This window comes from Dromiciops gliroides, chromosome 4, assembly GCF_019393635.1.
Source record: "Dromiciops gliroides isolate mDroGli1 chromosome 4, mDroGli1.pri, whole genome shotgun sequence".
Taxonomy (NCBI): domain Eukaryota; kingdom Metazoa; phylum Chordata; class Mammalia; order Microbiotheria; family Microbiotheriidae; genus Dromiciops; species Dromiciops gliroides.
This window is the reverse complement of record NC_057864.1, coordinates 12,022,864-12,046,564: the sequence shown is the minus strand read 5'-3', so window position 1 is coordinate 12,046,564 and position 23,701 is coordinate 12,022,864. Positions and strand designations below refer to the sequence as shown.

The 23,701-nt window shown below is 41.6% G+C and overlaps 1 protein-coding gene across 15 annotated transcripts in view; it reads left to right on the top strand.

Moving 5' to 3' along the window:
* The window catches only part of SGIP1 (SH3GL interacting endocytic adaptor 1), a 236,040-nt gene extending 220,580 nt beyond the window's left edge, over window positions 1-15,460 (top strand). For all 15 annotated transcript variants that reach the window (XM_043963548.1, XM_043963549.1, XM_043963564.1 and 12 more), the window contains 5 exons: window positions 4,249-4,381; window positions 6,887-7,089; window positions 9,003-9,067; window positions 10,831-10,995; window positions 12,527-15,460. In XM_043963548.1, the coding sequence (XP_043819483.1) occupies window positions 4,249-4,381; window positions 6,887-7,089; window positions 9,003-9,067; window positions 10,831-10,995; window positions 12,527-12,549 (589 nt within the window). In that variant the 3' untranslated portion in view covers window positions 12,550-15,460. The remainder of the gene's footprint in view (window positions 1-4,248; window positions 4,382-6,886; window positions 7,090-9,002; window positions 9,068-10,830; window positions 10,996-12,526) is intronic.
* Window positions 15,461-23,701: the final 8,241 nt, after the last annotated feature.

The window sequence follows — 23,701 nt, the reverse complement described above, 5'->3', positions numbered from 1 at the left end:
GGGGAATTGGGCAAATGACTTTAACAAAGAAAATGTATTAAATACTGACTTTATCCATGTATAACACTGCTGTGGAGGTATAGCACTAAGACCTGTTCCCTGCCCTCATCCATCTTACACTCTAGTAGGACAAACAAATATTTTCTTTTTTTCTTAAAATAAAAGATTTTTGTCATAGTTGATAGGTAGACTGGAGAGGAAGAGGGATAGGAAAAGGGGAAGAGAGAGGGGGAGAGGAAGAAGGGGAGGGAGACAGAGACAGAGACAGAAATGAGGCAGAGAGTGAGAGAGAACATTTATTAATTACTTAGCAAAGGGCAGAATCCCCAATTTCCTAGATGGCTGACCTTAGAACCAGGAAAACAAGGATTCAAATTTCACCACTACCAAATCCTGGCTGTGTGACCCAAGACAAGCCACTTAAACTCTCAATGCCCTCATCCTTTGATGTCAAACTCCAATAGAAATGGGGCCACTGAACCATACAATACAAAAGGATCCCTGTGACCAGCACATTGACTTAGAAAACCACACTGTTAGCAATATCTATGTATTATTGTATTTTCCATTATTGTGTTAAGCATTTCCCAATTACATTTTATTTTTTTTTTTGTGAGGCAATTGGGGTTAAGTGACTTGCCCAGGGTCACACAGCCAGTAAGTCTTAAGTGTCTGAGGCCGAATTTGAACTCAGGTCCTCCTGACTCCAGGGCCAGTGCTTTATCCACTGCACCATCTAGCTGCCCCTCCCAATTTACATTTTAATCTGGCACTCAGCAGTGTTGTGTGTCAACTGGCACAGGCTTTTGACACCTCTGTGCAACCCTCTCCCTAGGGCTATTAAGTTACAAAGCAGGTACAATTTGAATTACTAGAAGGGGTCTTCTTATCTAAAAATTCCCATATCAATGAAATTACTGGTCCAGTTCCTATCCTTAGAAAACAGAGATATAACTAGGGCAGGGCAATTGGGGATTTGTCCTAAGGCTCCAAATTTAGAGTATTCTACCCTCAGCACTTGTACTCCTTCAACATGTAATTAGCAAGAATAATTAGTTGAACTAGGATATGAGCAGTTGCTATGCTTCTTCTGCTCTATAGTTGCACTTTCCCCAACCCTGCCTTCTTGGCCTCTGAGTCCTGGGTTCTCTGAATTTTCTCTATAGAAGAGTGTTCCCAGGGTTTTTCCTGTCACATGTCAGTGAGTTTGTCCTTTCTTTGAACCAAAGGTTCTCTCTGTACAACTGCCTAAAGAAAGTTACCATTCAATAATTTAATAATGTAAAAAGGAGGGATCTAAAAGTACTTAAGAGATTAAAGCAGTCTCAGATGATTATTAAAGCAGGTCCTCTAAGGACCTATACTAGATGATGCTGTTTTTGCTTGGTTTGAGCTGTTCTCTCTGAAAAATATTAAAAACTGCATTCTTTTAAAATATACTATAATTGACATTTTTTTCTGATTTCGACAGGTCTGCCCTATGCTAAATTTAAATTTTACTATATGTTTTACTCAGCATTATATGTCAATGTGTTCAGTAAAAATTTATTGATCATATATGTATGTATGTATTGTGAGGTTTAAAATCTAAATTGTGGTTGCCCTAAATTAGAACTAGATTAATCTCCAGGTGGGTCTTTGAGTGTCTGCTAAATCTCAATATTTCATCACATTCCCCCCTTTGTTTCTTCTAGGAATAGGTGTTCCTTGATGAAACAGTAAAAAATAGCTTTGCCAGTAATTCTTGAAATATGATGATGATAAAGTTTCTCTTGTTTTTCTTCTACCCCTTTATTTTCTCTTTCATAATATCAATGCTTTATAAAGTTATTAGTTAAAGGCAAAAGCAGGTAAAGATAAATAAAAACAGAAAGTCCACAAAAATGAAGCATTAACATACTTACAAACATAAAATTTCTTACCCAATGTGAATATCAGAAGGTTGAGGGGTTCAGCAGTCCCTTCGTGGTCACCAAACTGTGATGTTTAAAATCTAAATTGTGGTTGCCTTAAATTAGAACTAGATTAATCTCCCGGTGGGTCTTTGAGTGTCTGCTAAATCTCATTATTTCATCACAGTATTATACATACAATCATTTCTTTGGCACTAACATTTTCTTTACAATTCCATCTATTTTCCCATTTGATCACCACACTAACCCTGGGAGGTGGGTCATCCCCATTTAGAGATAAGGAAACTGAATTGCAGAGAAGTGAAGGGACTTACTCAAGGTCTCACAGCTAGCAAATGTACAAGGTAGAATTCAAACCCAGTGCAGTTCTCTAACCACTGAACCACATTGTTTCTACTCTCTATGTATATTCTTACTATGGACAGAAGTGTGTCATAATCACATACATGTGAATGTCCATGCATTATTCCTTTTATAGGAAGATATTGCTGACCCTCCATCATAGTCTAGAGTTTCCCTTTCAGGGGTGATGGAGTTGTCATGATCTATATTCACCTTCGTTTTGTCTTTTTAAAAATTCTTATTTTATATTTTATTCTTTTTTTATCTCTTTATTCCTCTAGTGCCAGAGGAAATAGTTAATGGAATGGAGTGTAAGATGGGTGACTAGGTCCTGCTATGCCATTTGCTAGTTTTGTGCCCCTGAGCACATCTCCTCTTCTATCTAGGACCCGGTGTCTTCATCTGTGAAGTGAGGGGCTTGAATAATATGCCTTCAAGGCTCTCAAGCTGCAGCTCTCAGATGATCCAGGTGCCAAGTCAATGAATAGACTCCAGAAGGGAAAGAGAGGCTGCACAGAGCCTCAGGCTGGCCTTTAGACAACCAACCTCCCCAGGCTCATATGCTCCACTTTGCTTCTTACCATTGTTCCGCTTTCCTTCCCTCCCTTCACAACTTCGAAGTGAAATGACTCGATGCTTCAGAATCTGAATGGGCTGAGGAGAGTTACTGTATGGTTACTATTGACTATATAGTTACTATTTACCATATAGTTATTATTGATTAAATAGTTACTAGTGTCCTTCTCTTTTGGGGAGAACATGGTGCAGTGGAGAGAGACCTGGAAGGGCCAGAGGGTTGGGTTCCACCCGATTGCTTGTTCCCTGGTATAACCAGTGTGTACAGTGTACACCAATCCCTAAATTCTAATCCTGACACTCATTAGCTCCATGGTTACAATCCCTGTAGCCTTTAACTCATAGGCTGATCATAGGTCTCACATCATGTATACACGATAACTTTAGAGTGCTATTGAAATTGTTGTTGTTGTTGTTGTTAAACTAACAAAACTGTCAATTTGGGGGGAAAATTTTTTCCAGATGAGCAGGGATAAGTCAAAACAAAATTTTGACAATGTTAACAAGAAAATCTAGTTCCTCCTGATGCAATTAGGCTCAGCCAGGGTCACTGAAAAATTCCATTTTAATTGCAACTGCTTATTATCATCATCAGCTTTAGTAAGTTTAACTGGCCAACCCCAGACACCTTTGTCAATCTGGTGGGCTGCCTTATGGGACTGACCTCATTATTCCACCAACCAATATTTATTAAGCATCTACTACATACCAAGCACTTTATTAGGGGCTCAGGGATACAGAAACAAAAATGGAATGATCCTGCCTTCAAGGAGTTAACATCCTACTAGACAGGACACAAAATGTCTCCAGATAAGGGGAGATAAGGTTTATATCCAGAGTAACACGGGATTATTTCAAGAATGCTAGAATATGAGGAATTGGGAGGAATCTAAAAAGATCAGGCTGGAGGTGGCACCAAACCTGCAGGGGCTCTAACAGTAGCTTGGGATTCTCAGAGGCAGATATGGGTGGGGAGCACATTCTAGGCAGAGGGGGACCACCTGTACAAACTCTGGGATGGCTCATGTGGGGATCAGCAAATCGGCCAATTTGACTGAACAGGAACATGCATTGAGTGAGACTGGGGAAGTAGGCCCAAATGTGATTGTAGAGAGCCTTAAGTGCCAAAAGAATGAACCTGGATTTTGTCCTAAAGGTAAGAGAAGCATCCATTTGCTCAGAATTCACAGAATTGCAGACCTAGAAAGCAGTTAAGAGATCATCTGGTCTCACCCCCATTTTGCAGATGGGAAAACTGAGAATTTCCACAAATAAGTAGAAAAGTCAGACAGAGGTTGTTGAATACATATGTGGGCACACGCATGTGCGCTTCTCTGTGTATGTCTCTGTGTACATCTGTGTGGTGCTTTTATTTTTGCATAACTAGAAACTCAAACTTTTCTTGTTCTTTGAATAGCGATGATGCACAATGTGATGCCAACACCAAGGAATTCTGGGTAAACATGCCAAATCTGATGACTCACCTAAAGAAAGTGTCTGAGCAAAAACCACAGGCAACTTATTATAATGTGGACATGCTCAAATATCAGGTAAGATACAATCGTTGGGGTAAAGAGATCTTTTTCAAGTTGCCAATTCATACCTGTCTAAAAGCACAGAATTCTAAATGAAGTGACCCGTCTCTCCCACAACACCTGATCCAAGAAACAAAATATGTGGGAGCCCCTCAGAACTGGAAGGGTCCTCAGAGGCTGTCTTGGCCAATCCCCAAGCCTGACCAGGGATCCCCTTGACAGTATGCTTGGTAAATGGTCATCCAGAGTCTGGTGGGAGACCTTTGCCCATGCACCTCAAGGCAAGCCATTCCACTTTGGGACAGCTCTCATTGGTAGGAAGTTTTTCCTAATTTCAAGCCCCAGTTTGCTCCTTTGCATCATCTCCTCATTGCTCCTGGTTCAGCTCTACAGGTTCAAGTGGAACAAGACTAATTTCTCTTGCATATGACAACCATTCAAACGCTTGAAGATGACCATCCCCCCTCTGCCCCAGTGTCCTTTTCTCTAGCATACACCTTTCCAGATCCTTGAGGTGATGGTCTTCAGATGCCATGGACTGCCCCGGATGCCCTTCTCCAGACACTCTCCAGTTTAATACTGTACTACTCCTTAACTGTTGGTGTCCAGAAGTGAACACAAGATTCTGGATATAGTCTGAACAGGGCAGATTATGGGGCACCAATTGCCTCCCTAGCTCCCTTAGTGTAACCAAGGATCACATTCACTTTTTTTGCTAAATAATAATAACATTCATAAATAATAATAACTAATATTCATATACCACTTTGATATCTTCAAAATACAAATGTAATTCTTATTATGTTTCTTATTTTAAGGACCTCCATTAGCTTCTATATGCTAAGAATATTAAGAATAAAAATTCCTCTTATCCCCATTTTGCAGATAAGGAACAAGCTCAGAGAGTATAGTTGACTTGCTAGGGTCACATAGCTAGTAAGCACTGAGTCAGGATTTGAACCCAAGTCTGCCAAACATCAAGGCTAATGTTCTACCCACTATGCCACACTGCCTGTCCCTCACTACAAGAGGTATATGCCAATCTTTTGGAAAGAGAGCTCTGGGCTTTGTTGGACTAAACAGCATGATATGGAAGCTGCAAAGGCTCATGTGATTGATCTTGGGTAACATGAAGTGAGGCAGGAAGATGGTACTCTGCCTTGGTTAGACCTCATCTGAAATATTATATTCAGTTCTCAGAGCTACAATTTATTTTTTGTCTATTTTTATTTATTTAGAATATTATTTTCCCCAAATTACATATGAAAACAATTTTAACATTGATCTTTAGAACTTTGTGTTCCAAATTCTTTTCCTCCCTCCCTCACCACCCCCCCTTAAAAATGCAAACAATTCAATATAAGCTATACATGTGTGGTCATGCAAAACATGTGAAAGGGGGGCAATTAGGTGGCACAGTAGATAAAGCACTGGCCCTGAATTCGGAAGGACCTGAGTTCAAATCTGGCCTCAGACACTTGACACTTAATAGCTGTGTAACCCTAGGCAAATAACTTAACCCTCATTTCCCTGCCAAAAAAAAAAAAAGCATGTGAAAGAAAACAGACAAAAAAAATTAAGAAAGAGGAAATTGTTTTAAAAGTATGCTTCAATCTGTATTCAGACACCATCAGTTCTTTCTCTAGAGATGGATTGCATTTTTCATAAGTCCTTCAGAGTTGTCTTGGACCACTGTATTGCTGAAAATAGCTGTCATTCACAACTGATCATCTTACAATATTGCTGTCACTTTGTATACCGTACATTTCACTTTGCATCAGCTCATGTAAGTCTTTTCAAGTTTTTCTGATAGCATCCTATCAGATCCACAGTTTAAAAAGAATATTGATAAGCTAGACAGCATCCAGAGAGGTCAATGAGAAGGATAAAGGGCCTTGAGCCCATGGCATATGAAGAGTGGCTAAAGGAACCAAGAAGGTGTACACTGAAGAAGAGAGGACTGAGGATGGAAGGGGGCAATGGCTTGGACAAGAGAAGCCTGGGGACACATCCTAGCTGGCTACAAATATTTGAAGGGTTGTCATATGGAAGAGAGATGAGATTTGTTCTACTTGGCCCCAGAAGGCAGTGCCAGGCACAGTGGGTGAAAGGTTCAAAGAGGAAAATTTGGGCTGTGTGAGGAAAAGCTTCCTAACCCTTAGATCTGTCTTCAAGTGGAGTGGGATGCCTTGAGAGGTAGTAGGCTCCCCATCCTTGAAGGTCTTCAGACAGGCTGGATGATCACTTGTCTAGTAGGTTACTGCAAGGATTCCTTTCAGGTGTAACCCGGACTCAGTGGACACTGAGTTTCCCACCACCTCCAGATCTTTGGTCCTATCAAACATTCGGACCCAGTGATTTTCACCAAGGGACTTTTTTCTAAGCAAAACCATGTTCCAAAATGTTGGAATCTGTGAATTTCTTTTGCAGATCCTTGTGATTTGGAGGATGCATAGGAATCAAGAATGTCTGGGAAAGAAACCTTCATCCTCTTTCCTTATTTGTTTGTTTTGGGGCCAGGTGTCTGCCCAGGGTATTCAGTCCACTCCACTGAACTTGGCAGTGAACTGGAGATGTGACCCAGTGAGCACTGACCTACGCATCGACTACAAGTACAACACGGACGCAATGACCACCCCAGTCGCCCTCAACAATGTCCAGTTCCTTGTCCCTATTGATGGTGGAGTCACCAAACTTCAAGCGGTGCTGCCCCCTGCTGTTTGGTAGGGAAGGACCAAGTCCCATAGAACCTTTCGACAGTTCATTTGTTCTGCCAGGGCGGGTCTGCCTTCCTTCTGTACTAAGAGATCACAGTGGCTCAGACAGGAAAAGCACCTCTTTGTGCTAGAAAGTCCAGGACACTGAAATCTCCAATCTGGCTGGGAATCAGACTCCAATTTTGCCATGTGATTATAAAAAGCAGAAAGTAGATAGAGCTTTTTAAGAATTTGTGCGTCTACCTTAGTTTCATTCTCCTGAATTAGGCAATATATTAATTAGGACTTTCCATCAGCCAGTGCCAAAACAGGTCTTTTGTTTGAAACTATTACCAAGGCAGGAAGGCAATAAGATGTAGGGGCTTGGGGCGGGGCGGGGGGGGGGGGGTCCTCTGAAGGCCTCTGAGACATTCCCATTCAAGAAGACCTGCCTCTGACATGCACTGTCTGTGACACCCTCTCAGAGCCTCAGGGACACTCTAATACTCGGAGTCTCAGAGCAGATACCAGTATGCATTGGTAGGGAATAATGTCATCAATGAGAATGCTTCATACCAATGAAATCTCAGGTCTGGTCTTTTTTTTTTTTTAAACAAAATGATCATAAAATAGAGAGTTGCCCCCAGCATGTAGCTAGTGCTGAATAAATGTCTGTTGATCAACATGTTGGACTTTATGTCGAAAAAATGTGTTCAGATTCTATCTGATACTTACTAGCTGTGTGACCCTGGGGAAGTTACTTGACCCCTTTGGGCCTCACGAAGCTCAGCTTCATTTCTTGAAGACTGTGATAGTAGTGTGAGTAGTTCCCCCCCCCCCCACCAAGCTAGAAAAACTCTAGGCACTGGCCCACAGCTGGTTATTGCATTGGCTACCCAAGCACCATGTTAACTAATTCCTGAAACACTCAACACCACAGAAAAGTGAACTTGTGATCCACAGCAGTGCTTGAAAAACCCCTACCAAGGTGCAATTGTAACCTGCTTTTGTGGGCAGGAAACCTCATCCAGAAGATGCCTGATTTGCTTGTTAGAGGAAAAGAGGGGCTCCAGGAGGTGAGGGAGATGGTGAGGGAGTGTATTCCAGGTCAGGGCAAAGGAATGGGGGCAGGAAAGGGAGTGTCCTGAGCAAGGAACAGAGAGAAAGCCAGTTTCATTGAATCAAAGATTTCAGAAAGGGGAGTGATGTCTATTGAGGCTGGAAAGAAGGTAGATTGTGGCCAGAGTTTGAAGGGCTTTCAGATCCAAACAGAGGAGTTTCTAATTTTTTTTCTAGAGGCATCAGGAAGCCTCTGGTGTTGATTGAAGAGGGAAATTGCATAGTCAGATCTGCGCTTAAGAAAAATGGCTATGGGGGCAGCTAGGTGGAGCAGTGGATAAAGCACTGGCCCTGGATTCAGGAGTACCTGAGTTCAAATCTGGCCTCAGACACTTGACACTTACTAGCTGTGTGACCCTGGGCAAGTCACTTAACCCCCACTGCCTTGCAAAAAAGAAAAAAAAAGAAAAGAAAAGAAAAATGGCTGTCTACCATGTGTAGAATAAGTGAAAGAGAAGAGACTTGGGCAGGGAGACCAATTATTAAGAGTGTTTCAGTAAACTGGGTGAGAAGTGATATGAGCTAGAACTAAGTTAGTGACTGGGACAGTAGAGGGATGGATCAGATAATAAGGAAGAAATGGCAAAATTTGGGAACAGATTAGATAAGAGAGAGGAAAGGGGTCAAAATGATGCCGAGGTTACCTGAGACATAGGCTGGCTGGTGCTTTCTTTAACAGAAATGGGGGAGTCTGGAAGAGAAAAGGGTTTGGGCTAAAAAAGAATGATTTCAGTGTTAAATGTCTTGAGTTTTAGCTTTCTCCTGGATGCAATGTACTGAAGCATAGAGTACATCAAAATTGTTTCCTCTGTTATTTTAAGGAATGCTGAACAGCAAAGAATACTGTGGAAAATCCCCGACATTTCTCAAAAATCAGAAAATGGAGGTAATTCATTTGTTTATTCAATAATATTGATAAGACATTAAATAGTGTTTTAAGGTTTGCAATACACTTTACATCCATTAATGCCTTTGGTCTTCACAGCTTTGTGTGATGTTTAAAATCTAAATGTGTGGTTGCCTTAAATTAGAAGATTTAGCACCAATCTTTGGGCATTAAGCATTTATTAAAGTATAGCAGGTATTCACATGGACTTCAGAGAGTTGAGAAAAGGCCTATCTAGCCTAGAGTTCCAGCCTGGTCAGGTTCTTCCTCAAGTCCTCTGCCACAAGACTGCTTCAACCATGGACTCCCCTCAAACTGAGTGTGGAAGCTGTTTATAGGTCTGGGGTAGAGGCAGTCCTTACACACTGCTTCAAGATGATTGGTTAGTGTCAGGCAAATCCATTGGTTCACTGGACTTGAAGCTGGTCTCAAGTTAAGTTCAAAGTCTTTAGCTTCTGAGAACAATACCTCTTTAAGGGCCAGCCAGGTGTGGTTACAATCTAATTAACTTAAAGTGGACTAATCAGCAGTCAACCACTCTCGCTTAATCCAATCAGTTTAGGCTAATCTCCAGGTGAACCTTTGAGTATCTGCCAAATCCCATTATTTTCTCACATTTGGGTGGTGGGTACTTATTTCTTTTCCATTTTACAGATAAAGAAACTGAGGCCCAGAGAATTTAAACAACATGGTCACAGTTGAACTGGAAGTCTACATCAGAGGTTCTGATCATCCCATAAGATGACCCAAGGAGCTTGGGGCTTTCCTTACTCTTTCCTTCCACATAGTATGGATGTCAATGGCTCATGGAGGCTGTCTACAAATTAAAGAGCCCTGGCTCCAGAATATGAGGATGCAGATTAAAATTCCACCCTTGATAACCCACATGACCTTGGACAAGTTACTGGACCTCCTTGGCCCTCAGTTTCCTCGTTTGTCAAATGAGGAGATTGGATTACTCAACCTCCAGATCTATAATCCTGTATGTGACATTGGGAAAAAACACATCCTCCCCTGGCCCTCAATTTCCTCATCTGTAAAATGGCCTCTGAGGTTCCTACCAGATTTAGTACTATGGCCCTATTACCTGTCAATCCCAGAGAGGTGCCTATACAGATTTGGGCACCCTCCCGTATATCCTCTTCTCCTCTTCCCTCTTCCAAAAAAAGAAAAATCCTGAAATAACTTTTTTAATAGTCAATTATTACCTATCACCAGATATAAGAAGGCCTTACCTTCTGGTTATCTACGAAAAGCCCATCTTACTTATCTTTTGGCTTTTTTCTTTAATGGGTTCTTCTCATCCCAGGCAGCCCCTTCTCTTCCCCCCATCACCCCACCCCTACACACACACACACACAATATAACAGACAATCTTCTAGGCAAAGAAGAGCTCTCAGGCTAACACGAGTATCTCCCATGTTTGGATACCTGCATACTCCTGGGTCATTTTGATATTTCTAATTTTTCATCTGACTTAAATCTGCCAGTTGGAAGAAAAAACTAAGCCTGTTTTAAAATAGGCTGCATGCCCTAAATTCTACAGTGTGACTTTTGTGTGCCACCCATGCCCTTACCTAGTAGCCAGGAATCTTTAATAATAAATACAATTCATCATTGATCTTGTAACTGAAATATACCATTTTCACAAGTCAAGTCTTGCATTTTAGCTGCCAAGTTCAACTTTAAAATTGATCATCTTATCAGTTAGTCATGATATTATTGCTTTCCTCTGCTAATAGGTGTTTATTTTTCTCTTGGAGGGGTGGGATCTTTGCTGGCGAGATTCCAGTTATCCGAAGGCCCGAGCAAACCTTCTCCATTGGTTGTGCAGTTTACCAGTGAGGGGAGCACCCTCTCTGGCTGTGACATCGAGCTGGTGGGAGCAGGGTACCGGTTTTCCCTCATTAAAAAAAGGTTTGCAGCAGGTAAGCACAAAGGGTGGTAGCTTCCCCCTTCTTCCTTCCTTCCTTTCACCAGAGGCAGTGGACAAAGACATGTCTCTGCTTGGAACCAGAAGACCTGGCCTTGGATTCTACCTCCTGTGTTTGCCAAGGCCTCACTTTCCTCATCTGTGATGAGGTCATTAGGCTAGATTGCCTGTCATGTCCATTTCTAGCTTGAGCCCCCAGATTTTATGCTCTTAGGGAGATAATCAGTCACTGAGAATTTATTAAGCATCTACTGTGTGCTGGGTCCTATGCTAAGCGCTGGAGATACAGAGACAAAAATGAAACAGTTCCTGCGCTCAAGGAGCTTACATTCCATAGGGAAATGGGCAGGGTAGGAGTTAGCAGAACTCAAACAATTCAATTCAACAAACATTTATTAAAGGCCTGTTATGCTGAGCACTGGGTGTACAAAGAGGGAGGGAGGGAGGGAATAAGCATTTATATAACCGTGCCAGACACCTTGCTAAATGTGTTTTACAAATGTTATCTCATTTGATCCTCACAACAACCATTGGAAAAGAGATGCTATTATTATCACCATTCTACAGATGAGGAAACTGGGGCAGAGAGAGGTTAAGTGACTTACCCAGGGTCACACAGCTATTAAGTGTGTCAAGTGTCTGAGGCCAGATTTGAACTTAGGTCCTCCTGAATCCAGGGCTGGTGCTTTATCCACTGTGCCCCCTAGCTACCCCCTATTCAGAGGGATTTTGTTCGGTTTTTGCTTTTGCCTTTCTTTATATCCCCAGCACTTAGCACAGTCCCCAGCATGTAGTAGATGCTTAATAAATGCATGTTCCCCTAAACCTACAGTTTTCATTAGGGAGAGACAACCACTAATTCATTCCGGAATGCCTAAATTTACAGGGCACTGGAAGCTCTTCTTATACTCTTGTGCAGTATGTATAAGCAATTGAGCATAGCACTAAGCAAACTAGAATAATTGGTCTGAGATAGGAAGCTGTCAGTTGGTGCACCTCCTGCTCCCTGCTGCATCCTGGGTGAGTCTCTCCTAAACTGTGCACCATTGCCCCCCCTGCAACAATTCCCTGGAGGCCAGTATCCTGGGTCTCTGCCTCACCTATTGTAGGATAGTGTTCCAGAGTCTTTCCTTCAATGGCACAGTGTTTCCCAAGTCCCTACTATCCCGAGTGAATTTCTCTTTAGAAGTTGAATTGAAAAACAAGAAACAAACAAAAAGAAATTGAATTGAGGACGTCTCGTGGACACTAAATTTCCTAGTCCTTGGTTTGGGAGAGACTCAGGGCAAGTAGAACAGTTATTCTAGAGAACTGAACACTAGATCAGAGGTACGATAACATGTCGAGAGAAGAAAAGCTTCCATCTAAACACATTCCTGTCTAGCCACGTGGAGTAAGAAGGAGCAGGGACCAGGATCCCTCTGAGGCCATCATCTCCAGTCAGCTATGTCTATGTTCCACCTTGCACTCCCTTGTCAGACAGATTGGTGCTTGGTAACCTATCCTCACGCCCTTCTGTTTTTCAGGCAAATACCTGGCAGATAACTAATAGAACCTTATGCAAGCATATGGAGAACCCATATCACGGAGGACTGTGGAACATGGAACAGGTTTTTGTTTGGGGGGTTTTCATGAAAACAAAGTAAAACCTGCGCTGGGGACATTTCTGCTGGAAGTGTCCATTACTTTCAGCGACTTTTCTCCCTCCGTGGACAACACCATGTTGAGACCAGTCCCACAGTATTTACTTCTAGGTGTAACATTGTTAATGGTTTTAAAATGTAATTATTGTATTTGTAAATTGTACTCATTCCCGTAAGACTGTATTTCAGGCGGTTAGACAAACTTGAGTTTTAGCATTTGACCATTCATGAAATGGGTGTAATTTAAACTATGGTATATAAATTTACTAGTAGTCCTGTTGATTGGCACAAGGCTTACAGAAATAGGTTGCATTTTTGTCGATATATAAAGTTTAAATCCAATACTGGCAGCGGCTTTCAAAGGGGGTGCCTCATGCAAAGAAGGGTTCACAGACCCAAGATAAGGCTTTCCTTTTCTCTTCCAGTCCTTATGATGTCTGATTCTATAGTGTGATTAAAAGTTCTACCTTCTGACATTTAGTGGGGTTCAATTGAAAAGTATTTCAGTAAATTCTAAGGTTACAACATATTTAAAGAAGGCAAGATGTACCACTTTTTAACCGCTTTTTTTTCAAACTGCAAATTTCATAAAAATGCACGCCATATAAACAGGGCCTCTTATTTTTATAATATGTAAAAAAGGGGATATTTAAAGTTAAAATTATGAAACTATGGTTATGATTCCAGAGAATGCTGGGATCGGAGCCCTTTCCCTACACTTGCCACCTCTCCCTCAAACTGGGCAAATATTGTGATTTTAAGATGATGAGAATTTCTTGAAATCTTTATTAAGAATAGCTACTTGACTGTGGATGTAACTGTTTCTGAAACTCTGCAGGCTTAAGTAACCTGCATCGTCTGTCCTCCCCCCCTACCTGGATGCTTCTGGTCTTTGAGTGACTTCTGAAGTCCCTTGAATCCATTTGATGGGAGAATGTTGATTTTCAGCTTGAAAGTCTTGGGGAATGGGGAGACTAAGTTAGGCTGTATGGTTAAAGTTCTCTGAAATAAATGTCCTCTCCGATGAACAAAATGTTCTTTAAAAATCTGAATTACTAGAAACTAGAAATTTTGGCCATTCCTTTAGAACCAATAAGATGGGTACAATCCACAGCTCCTACCATTGACCTCCATTGCCATGAGGCAGAAGGGGGGTGGGAAATGCCGTCCTCTAGTCCTGACCAGCAAAATTCAGGTTCCCATAGGAGAAATACTTCTTAGGGTACACTCCCCTAGAACTATTGTCCAGTCTTTCTATGGAAGAACCTGTCCTCCAACCCCCTGGCACACCACCCAGTTAGCATTTAGGTACTTTTTTGGGGGGAGGGGGGAACTGTATATGTTAGTTCATTGGTGAAAGGTATTCCCCATGTGGAGATTCCCTTCACAGATACAACTGCTCAGAAATTCCTCATTCTTAGGCTTTACCTGGGCACTGAGAGTTTAATAAGGTCATGTGTCAAAGGAAGACTTAAACTAAGATTATTCTGACTCCAAGGCCAGCCTTCTAGCCAATAGATTACACTGCCTCTCTTGGATAAATACATATACATATATACATATGTATGTGTGTATAGACATATAGATATACATAATTTTAACCAGATGTGATTTCATCAAACAAGCAGTAAAGACATTCCCTCCACCAGAGCACATCTGTACCTGCTCTGAAATTTCCCATCTGAAAGAGTTGCCTGAGATTCTGAGAAGTTAAGGGACTTCCCCAGGGCCACACAGGCAGGACGAGTCAGGAGCCCGAACCTCGGTCTTCCTGCCTCTGAGTCCTGTCCTCTATCCAGCATACTTGTCTTCGATACCCTTACCCCCTCCTTGCCCGCCTTAAAGTTACAGGAGTCCTGTTCTGACACAGTTTCCTGCCTAGTCTCATTTTAAAGTAACTCATTATCATGCCCATAAATTAGTTTGTCTGTTTGTTTTACCATTCATCACAGTAATCTTTGGCACCTACACACCTGGGGGCCAGGGGTTAAAGTCTATTAAGAAGACCCTCCATAACCTCAAACTACAATACGGAAAATGTTTGCATGGTGTGTGTTTGTACACGTAGGCTTTGATGAGTGTTTACATGAACATGGGGACAATGGGTTTCGATAGGGAAGGATCACTGCCACCCTACTCGTCATTGTCCAGAGGGTTAATTATCTGTAATGATGTACTCAAGACGCTAGAGTTACTTGGGGGCCCCTTGTCCACTTTGACAAATTGAATCCTCATGGATTTAAGGAGCTCAGAGATACTAGGGAACCCCAAACGTGGGAATGGAAAGATTGAAACCAGTCAGAGACAAAAGTGAGAAAATGAGATATCTGGGAGGAACGGAACTATTCAAAGTGTCTAGAATAAAGCCCTCCATGAAAGGCAGCTGACTGAAAGCATATGTGTAAATATTTCTTTCTGGTTCTCACGTCTTACTCTTTATAGTTTATTTTACACAGCTCTGGAGTTAATTAAGTCATATACACATATGGCAGCTCTTCAAAAGGATGCCGTCTTTTGTTGATATTGTAAAAATGTAATTTTTTAAAAATATCTGACAAGGATCCTTAATGTGATTCAGACATCTCTAGTTATGAAATTTTAAAGAATTAATATTGCCTACAATCCCTGAACCAGAGAAGGGGAGTCATAGGCTTCTAAATACATTAAAACTGCATTTAATTAGACAAACCCTCCTCTCCCACCTTTCCTTCCTTGATTCTTTCTTTATTCTTTGCTCCCTCCCTCTTTTCTTCTTTGCTCCCTGCCTCCTTCCTTCCTTTCTTCCTTCCTTCCCTCCTTCCTTCCTCCTTCCCTTTGTTCCTTCCTCAAGCATTTATTAAGCACTTACTCTGTGCCAGGTACTAAGCTAGACACTGGCACGGAGGGGTTACAAAGACAAAACCAGAAATCGTCCCTGCCCTCAAGTAGCTTACATTCTACTTGAATTCAGCTTTCAGGAAAAAGAGGCAAATAGCAAAACAAGCTCATATCAGGGATTGAGGTGTGTGTGTGGTGGGGGGTGAGGGTGTGGGGGTGTGTCTGTGTGTGTGTGTGGGGGGGGTGTATGTGTTTATTTGTAGTTGTTTGGTGTGGGGTTTTTTTACTTCCAGGCTCAGTCTTGGCCTTAGCAACACGTAGTCCAACTTCCCACAACTCTACCTATTGCAGCATAAGTTGAGAATTCCTGTTCAAATAATGACCCTGTGAGACACTGCAATGGTCCTCAGCCATGAAAAAATGATTGAACTGTTGTTAGTGTCTCTATGTCCAATTTCCAAAAGATTCTCAATAATAAGTGTCAGCCATATCACCCCATTCCTCCAAACAGCCCCATTCATCAAGATGTCCCAGTATCTGACACAGACAAGAAATGGCATTTGAATGGATTTTAAGTGCTGGATAATAATCTTGTCTCCCCTCTATGACAGACAAAAAGTTTTCTTCTTTTTTCAAATTCCATGTTTCCATGATGAATGCTTTTTGAAATGAATTCTTATTATACATTAGAGTACATTTTATGTCAATAAGTAAAATTAACTATGACTATAATTTTCATTTTATGAGGGGTTTTTTTGTATAGTGAGATATATTTTTTTCAAGTCCTTTTCTTCTCTTACTGGAGCTGCAATTTGCCCAAAGAGAAATTCACTGCATCACTTTGGGCAATATACTGGACTGATTAAAGGGAAAAAAAAGATCTTTCCGTGCTCAAAGTAACTTAGTATAATTATGTAAGAACACCTCAGTTCAAGTGAAACTTTAAGTATATATACATATTTCTATTTAGGCTAGGGACATAGATAAATATATGTGTATGTCTGTATACATAGGTGGATTTCCATGTACATATATCTGCATACACAAGAGGCAATAGTCTAGTCATAGGTAAAGAGCTGGCCTTAGCCAGGGCGAGTCACTTAACTTCTAACAATCATAGACAGCTCTTTAAGACTATGACCTGTAAGAAAGGTGCCAACCTGCAGTGACAGGGAATTTCCTTAACCAGGAGTTCCCTACACTGGGGAAAACTCAGGTCCAGTCTTTATTCCATATCCACTATCCTTGAACACACACACACACACATACACGCACACACACACACACACACACACATATTTGTGGGTGGCTTGTTTTAAAGAGGCTCCAAACTGCTCTAATTTGCTCTGCTGATAACTCTTGCTGGGTAATCATGGGAAAGTCACTTCCCTTCGGAATATCTTAACTTTCTCTTCTAACATTTGGGGTGCAGGTAGATTATTGAAATCTAAATAAATTTAATTTAAATTATTTAATAATTTAAATTATTTACAGATTTAAATAATCTCTAAGGCCCCTTGCAGCTCTGAAATTCTATGATTCTTTGAGGCTTCTACTATTGTCTTGAACACATTTTATTCACTGAATATTTGGGGCTGTCCCTGGTGACCAGGAAGCCTTGTGTGCCCAAATCAACTGGCTTCCCTTTCTGCTTCCTGGTAAGAGGAGGAGGGTGGGATAGTAACTTCCCACATCTCTTATGAAAACCCCAAGCTCAAAGAGCTTTGGAAAATTAAGTCACTAAGTCTCGCTCTCAGTAGGAGGATGTGGGATGAGATGCTCCCCTCAGATTCCATTCCAGTCCTGACATTCTGTTAGTCCAAGTTTAAACAGCCCAAAATCCCCAAATAGATGCCCCTTTTCTTAGATCAGCTGAAGCTTAAGACACCCAAGAGTCCAAATAAATGTACCTTTTCTCAGATCAGGAGCTATAGTTTTCCTATCTACTTAACTCTTTTCCCACTTCAAAAAGGGAAAAAAAAGGAAAGAAAGTCTTTTTTGTCCTTTTTTTCCCCATGTCTGCAGAAGTTCCTCAAGGCTCAGTCTCAAACACGGGATGATGTAGTCTGTCAATTTCATTTCACACTCAGGTTCTTTTCTTTGGAAAAAGTCTCCTTCAGGATCTTAAAGCAATAGGAAGGCTCCAACCTGTCAGCTCTAAGGAAGAGGATGGCAGGTCATAATTCATCACCAAGTTCTTAGCACACAAGGTTCAAAATGAGGCTTTCTACATCACTGAAATGTAGCATTACGAACTTTGCAAGTGACAGTTGGGGAGGGGGGTATTCCTAAGAATGTATGAGCTGCACAGAGAGGGTGTCAATATGCACTTCCATTTCAGCATTCTGCCCAACTAAATCCAAACATTTAAAGGCAAACTGTCTTAGCAGTGGTACCGCATACAAGTTGTTAATGAAGAAGAAAACATTTATGGAGACAAAAATGTTTCTTTTTTCCCAAAGACTGACATCTTGTCTATCCTCAAAGCAGAATTCCATGCAGACTAGCTGTACTTAATTCATTCAGGTATTCATCCAATAAGCATTTATTAATCACCACTATGTACCACTTACTGTGTGGAAGGGGGGAGGGGAAGATGCCAAGACAAAAAACTGTCCGTCCTCAAAAGATTACACTCTATTGCTTGTTTTGCGCTACAATCTCCAGGGCAAAAATAAGCAAGAAAAACTCGCATGAGTTTGTCAGGGACTCTTAGCCTAGGGTTGTGAACTGAGTTTTTTCCCATATATTTGATAACTGTATCTTAATATAATTAATTTCCTTTCAATCCTAAATATTTTACTTTATGTACTTATAAGCATTATTCAAAAAAGGGGTTCAGGGGCCTCACCAAACTGCCAAGATGGGTCCAAGGCACCAAAAAAGGTTAAGAACACCTGGTTTAGGGGGCAGCTAGGTGGCAAAATGCATAAAGCACTGGCCCTGGATTCAGGAGGACCTAAGTTCAAATCCGACCTCAAACACTTGACACTCACTAGCTGTGTGACCCTGGGCAAGTCACTTAACCCTCATTGCCCTGCAAAAAAAAAAATTAGGGGGGAAAAAAAACACCTGGTTTAAGTCCAGATGAAAGAATGGTTCAGAAATGAACACGATGCATGGGCTGTTTCCCTAAAAATAAGTCAGGTTGAAATTAATTGAAAATCAGAATGAAAATATTCATTTAAAAACAAAACTTCGAAATTCTATCAATGCCTATTAGGTATCTTTGCTTAATGAGTCACTGGCAACCAAATGGGAGTTTTTCTTTTTTCCCTCTATAATCCCTGCACTTCTCTGTTGAGGCTTTACACTATCCTTCCTTTCTCTGCTCTCTTATCTTGTTACTTACTTAGTGAATAATCACAGGAGAAAAGTCTTCCGACATTAGTGAATGGAACGTGGCCCTCAATGAGATTACTCCCCTATCTTTAGATGATCTTGGGGGGGGATTGAGATTCATTCATTCATATATTCATCCAAAAAGCATTTATTAAGCACCAACAGAGTACCTGACAATATGCTAGGTACTGAGGGTGCAGGGATGAAAAATGATACAGTCTCTAGCCTCAAGGTGTTTACCTTTTATTATAAGAAGGTTGGGTCATTCAACAGGTAGCTGGGTAGTACAATGGATAGAGCACTGGGCCTAGAGTCAGACAATGCCTAGCTGTGTGATCCTGGGCAAGTTATTTAATCCTGCTTGTCTCCATTTCCTCATCTGCAATATGGTCTGGAAAATGGAATGGCAAATGATTCGAATATCTTTGCCAAGAAAAACCCCGAGTGGGATCACAAAGAGTCAGACACAACTGAACAAAAATTTTCTTTATGTGCCAGGCTCCATGCAAAGTGCTGAAGTGTAATGAAAGAAAAAAAGTCCCTACCTTTTGAGAATCCCTGCTCTCAAGGAGTTCCCATGCAGATAAGTAAATTAAAAGAGGACTGGGGCCATGGGAGGGGGGGGCATTGTTAGGAGGTTAATCACTGATAACCAGGGGTATCAGGAGAGTTAACATTTGAACTGATCTTGGAAGGAGTCAGAAATGAAGGTGGAGAACATCCCAGGAATGGAGGAGAGCCTGTGCATGGCATAGAATCCCAGGGGCAGAGCTATTGAGGATACAGGAAACATCAAGGAAGCCAAATCGGGGTGAGGGACAGTAATGGAAAATCATTCTGGAAAGGGAGGTTGAGGGAATGGGGAAGGATGCTAAATGCCAAACAAAGGAGTAATCTGGGGGCATGTTCCACTATTCCAGAGGCAAGAAGGAAGGACTAAAGCTTCCTGAGCAGAAAAGTGACATGACCAGACCTTATAGCCTTAGAGAGTTGTGTGAAGCACTCAAAGGTGCGGTGACTTGCCCATGATCATATAGTGAATGAGTCAGTTGTAAAACTCAAACCCAAGTCTTTCTGATTCTACTGTGCCAGGTCCCTCTTTAAAAAAAACACACCGATTTCCCTCAAAATCCAAAAATTGTGGAAACCAAAGTTGTGAAATTCCAGGAAAGTACCTATTTGAAGTCCTGAACTTAGAACAAATATCCTGGGATCTAGAAAGCGTTTGGAGGTTTTAGAGCTCGCTCATGCCAACAACCATCAGTCCCCATCAGTTCCCTTACTTGTGTGAAGTCAGCCCTGAATTTGCTGAATCAAGATTGGAAGGGGATGACTAATCTATAACCACTTCCATGGTACTGTAGGAAAAGCACAAATTTAGGAAAAGGAAAAGGAAAAGCAGTGAATAGTTATACAGTAAACTCAATATGCAATGAGCATCCCCTAGGATGGTTTCTCAGTGTTTGGGTTTCCCAAGTGCTTTACAGGGAAATCAGCAGAGTTTAGGGTTGTTAAAAGGGCACTGAGTTGGGTCTGAATGAATTCTGCTACCTAAGAAGAGTAAAAACTACCATTTCTATAATTCTTTAGGGCACACAAAGCTTTCTTCACAATAACCTCACGAGACAGTGAATGTGAGTGTCATCACCCCCATTTTAGAGTTCAGGACACTGAGGCTCAGACAAGTAAAGTGACCTTACTCAAGGTCACACGACTCAAAATCGACAGAGCTGGGCACCACACCATGACTACCTCCCTTTCTTCCTGTGTGAGCTCACCTCCCTGTGCCTCAGGTTCCTCCTCCGTAAAATGAGGGAGTTGACCAGAAGATCTACAGTCCCTTTTCCATCTCTACACTCCATGGTCTGCTAAAAGCTTCCTAGACAATACATATGTTTTAAGAAAGCAAAACTGAAGCACTTGGCATTTCTACAAACAGTTTAAATCATCCTCTCATCCAGAGTTTGTAATTAATTTGTTGCAGAATAAACAAATCTATCTAAATATTTTATTTCAGCGCAGGGAGGATACAAATGTGAATTTCATCCCATCCCTTTCATTCTTATATGCACATCAATAGCAGGTTTTCATTTATTTTGTTGCCTAAATGAATTCCTAACATTACCAATGCATCATCATTATAAACTCCTTTCAGTAACCCAACAAATTACTAGGGCCAATCGACCGTTCTGCCCCAAGTCCAAAGCCAGATTCTTTCTTTTCCTTGTAAATTGCCAGGATGATAATTGGATTCTTATGTAGACTGGAGATGATTTTGCTAGTCAGCATTTTAATCCTAACATGATTTAAGTTGGATGGAGGTTGGGGAGAGGGAGCGACTCTCATCATTCCGATGAAGATGGAAATACCACTACTGAATATTTTCTCCCTAACAATGTTAAAGATGGCAGTAGCTATCTTAAAGTACTTGAAAGAGGGAGCAGGTTTAGTTTTGTTCTCTCCTAAGGGCAGAATGAGGAGAAATGGGGGAGATGGGATACAGAAAGGCAAGATTTAGGCCTCAAGAAGGCCTCAAAGCACTCGAGCTGTCCAAAAAGGGACATGGGCTGCTTCAGGAGGCAGCAGGTTCCCCCTTGATGGAGATCTTCAGGTAAAGACTGGATGACCACTCACTAGAGATTCTGTCAAGGGGTTTCTTATTCAGGTACGAGTTGGACCAGTAGGCCCCTGAGGTCCCTTCTGACTCTAAAAATTCTGGGATTCTGTGATTTTTCTCTGTGATCGTACTTTAAGCAGTTCGACCGCAGGACCTGCTGCTTTGTGAGGTGTTTGAGGTCTGTTCTTGTGTTTCTATGGAAGAGATTTCTTGTTGTTATCACTCTTAATATTGGTCTTGTTTTCACTTTGCACAGAAAGTAGGAATCAGATGGTCAGACTTAGCTTGGAACCCCAGTATGTGACTGTATATGCCACTTTAAAAAAATCATTTCACAAGAAAGGAACCAGGAAAGGTATCTGGAAAAAAAAAAAGTGTCTTCCTTAAAAGTAATGAAATTCAACTATGGTGTTTCCAGGACAAACCGCTGTCTAATGAATGTCCCATACTTTGAAGTGGAAAATGAAGGCTCACTGGCAACTTGGGAGTCCAGGGCACTTTCTGATATGGGGGATGGGATTCTTTTGTTGTTCTGTCCCCTGCCCACTTGGAGATGTGGGTTGGATTTCTCCCTTTCTGATCCCGTATCAAGTAGCTCTATCATTTTATAAAATACTTTGTGTATAAAATGTTTATAAGAATTGTGGATGAAAATACACGCAAGTATATTTTTAAAGTTTAAGTTAAATGCCTGGCCTTTTCGCCTCCGTGTGCAATTTATTCTGATACCCTGTGAACTGCTTAGTCTGTAATGAAAGCTTTACTGTGTACCCAGTGTTCTCAGAGAAACGCCCATGTGGGCAGGCCGCTTGGCGTGTCGTCTGCAGTGTCGGACAACCTTCGGCATCTGACTGGCTACAGTGTCTGACAGGGCTGGAACTGTGGTGAGATGAAGGTGTTGTGTTGAGTTGTTGAAGATAATCATGAACCAACATATTTTAATGTCACTTGCCTTATAGATTAGGATACTGATCTGTGGATATCACTTTTTTGGGTAAATAATGATTTTTTATAAATGTTTTCCTCCATATTCCCACCATATTCCCTTTGACTCCTGTCCTAAAATACTGATTATGCAATTCTTGACCCTGACAGATTACTGTGGGGAGGGTTTCCATTTCAGAACAAAGTGGAATCATTCTATACCGAAGAAAAAGAGGAACTGTCTGAATAAGTTGTAATTTAAATGTGATTTTTTTTTCTGGAAAATAAATGAAAACTATGAGAACAGTGTATTTGGGCTGTGTAGTTTTTTGTTGTTGTTTTGTTTTGTCTTTCTGTAAAGAGAAACTTTGCTGGGGCAGCTAGGTGGCGCAGTGGATAAAGCACTGGCCCTGGATTCAGGAGGACCTGAGTTCAAATGCGGCCTCAGACACTTGACACTTACTAGCTGTGTGACCCTGGGCAAGTCACTTAACTCTCATTTCCCCAGAGAGAGGGGAGAGAGACACAGAGGGACAGAGACAGAGAGAAACTTTGCTTATGCATTTTTCTTCTGACATGGAATAATAATAGGATGTACGGACCAGTAACCAGATGGAAATGATAGAGACAATGGTCAGCAGCACAATGGTGCCAAACGAGGGATGCTGCCCCAAATACCGTTAACTACAACAAAAGGAAGGCAAGAAAATGCCTTATTTAGTCATCTTCCTTAGGGAGCGTTACCAGGAAAGGAAGGCGTCCTGACCTCTTGCCATCCCATAGGGTGAGATTTAGAACTGAGAGGCCCTTCAAAGGACACAACTGCTGCCTCCTCCTCTTACCCACGAGGAAACTTAAGCTTGTCCAAGGGTGGGATACAGGAAGTGCTGCTCATGAGACCAACAGTGTAGCATAGGCTATGAGATCGGACTTTGGCCAGAGCTTTCCTTCCAAGGAGCACGTGTCTCTTCACTTCATAGCTTCAGTCACCGTCTGCAGTGACCTCTGAGCCCAAGATGAGAAAGTCTGGCACTGATTCCCCCTTCACAATATTTCTGCAGTAAACTCCATTCTCTCTGACGCTGCTCCCACACAAGTGTGTGGCCTTAGCGCCCGGCCCCTGGATCATCCCAATGGCTGCCTCAGGTCTCTGCCCACTCCAGTCCATCCTCTCAGCTGTCAAAATAAAGGACAGCTCTGTCCACGTCAAGCTTATATTCAATAAGTCCCAGTGCCTGCTGATTGCCTCCAAAATCCAAGATAAAATCCTCTGTCTGCCTTTTAAAGTCCTGTATCGCCTGGTCTCTTCCCGCTTGTCCAGTCTGCTTATCCCTGGCACTGGCCTCCTGGGGGTTCCT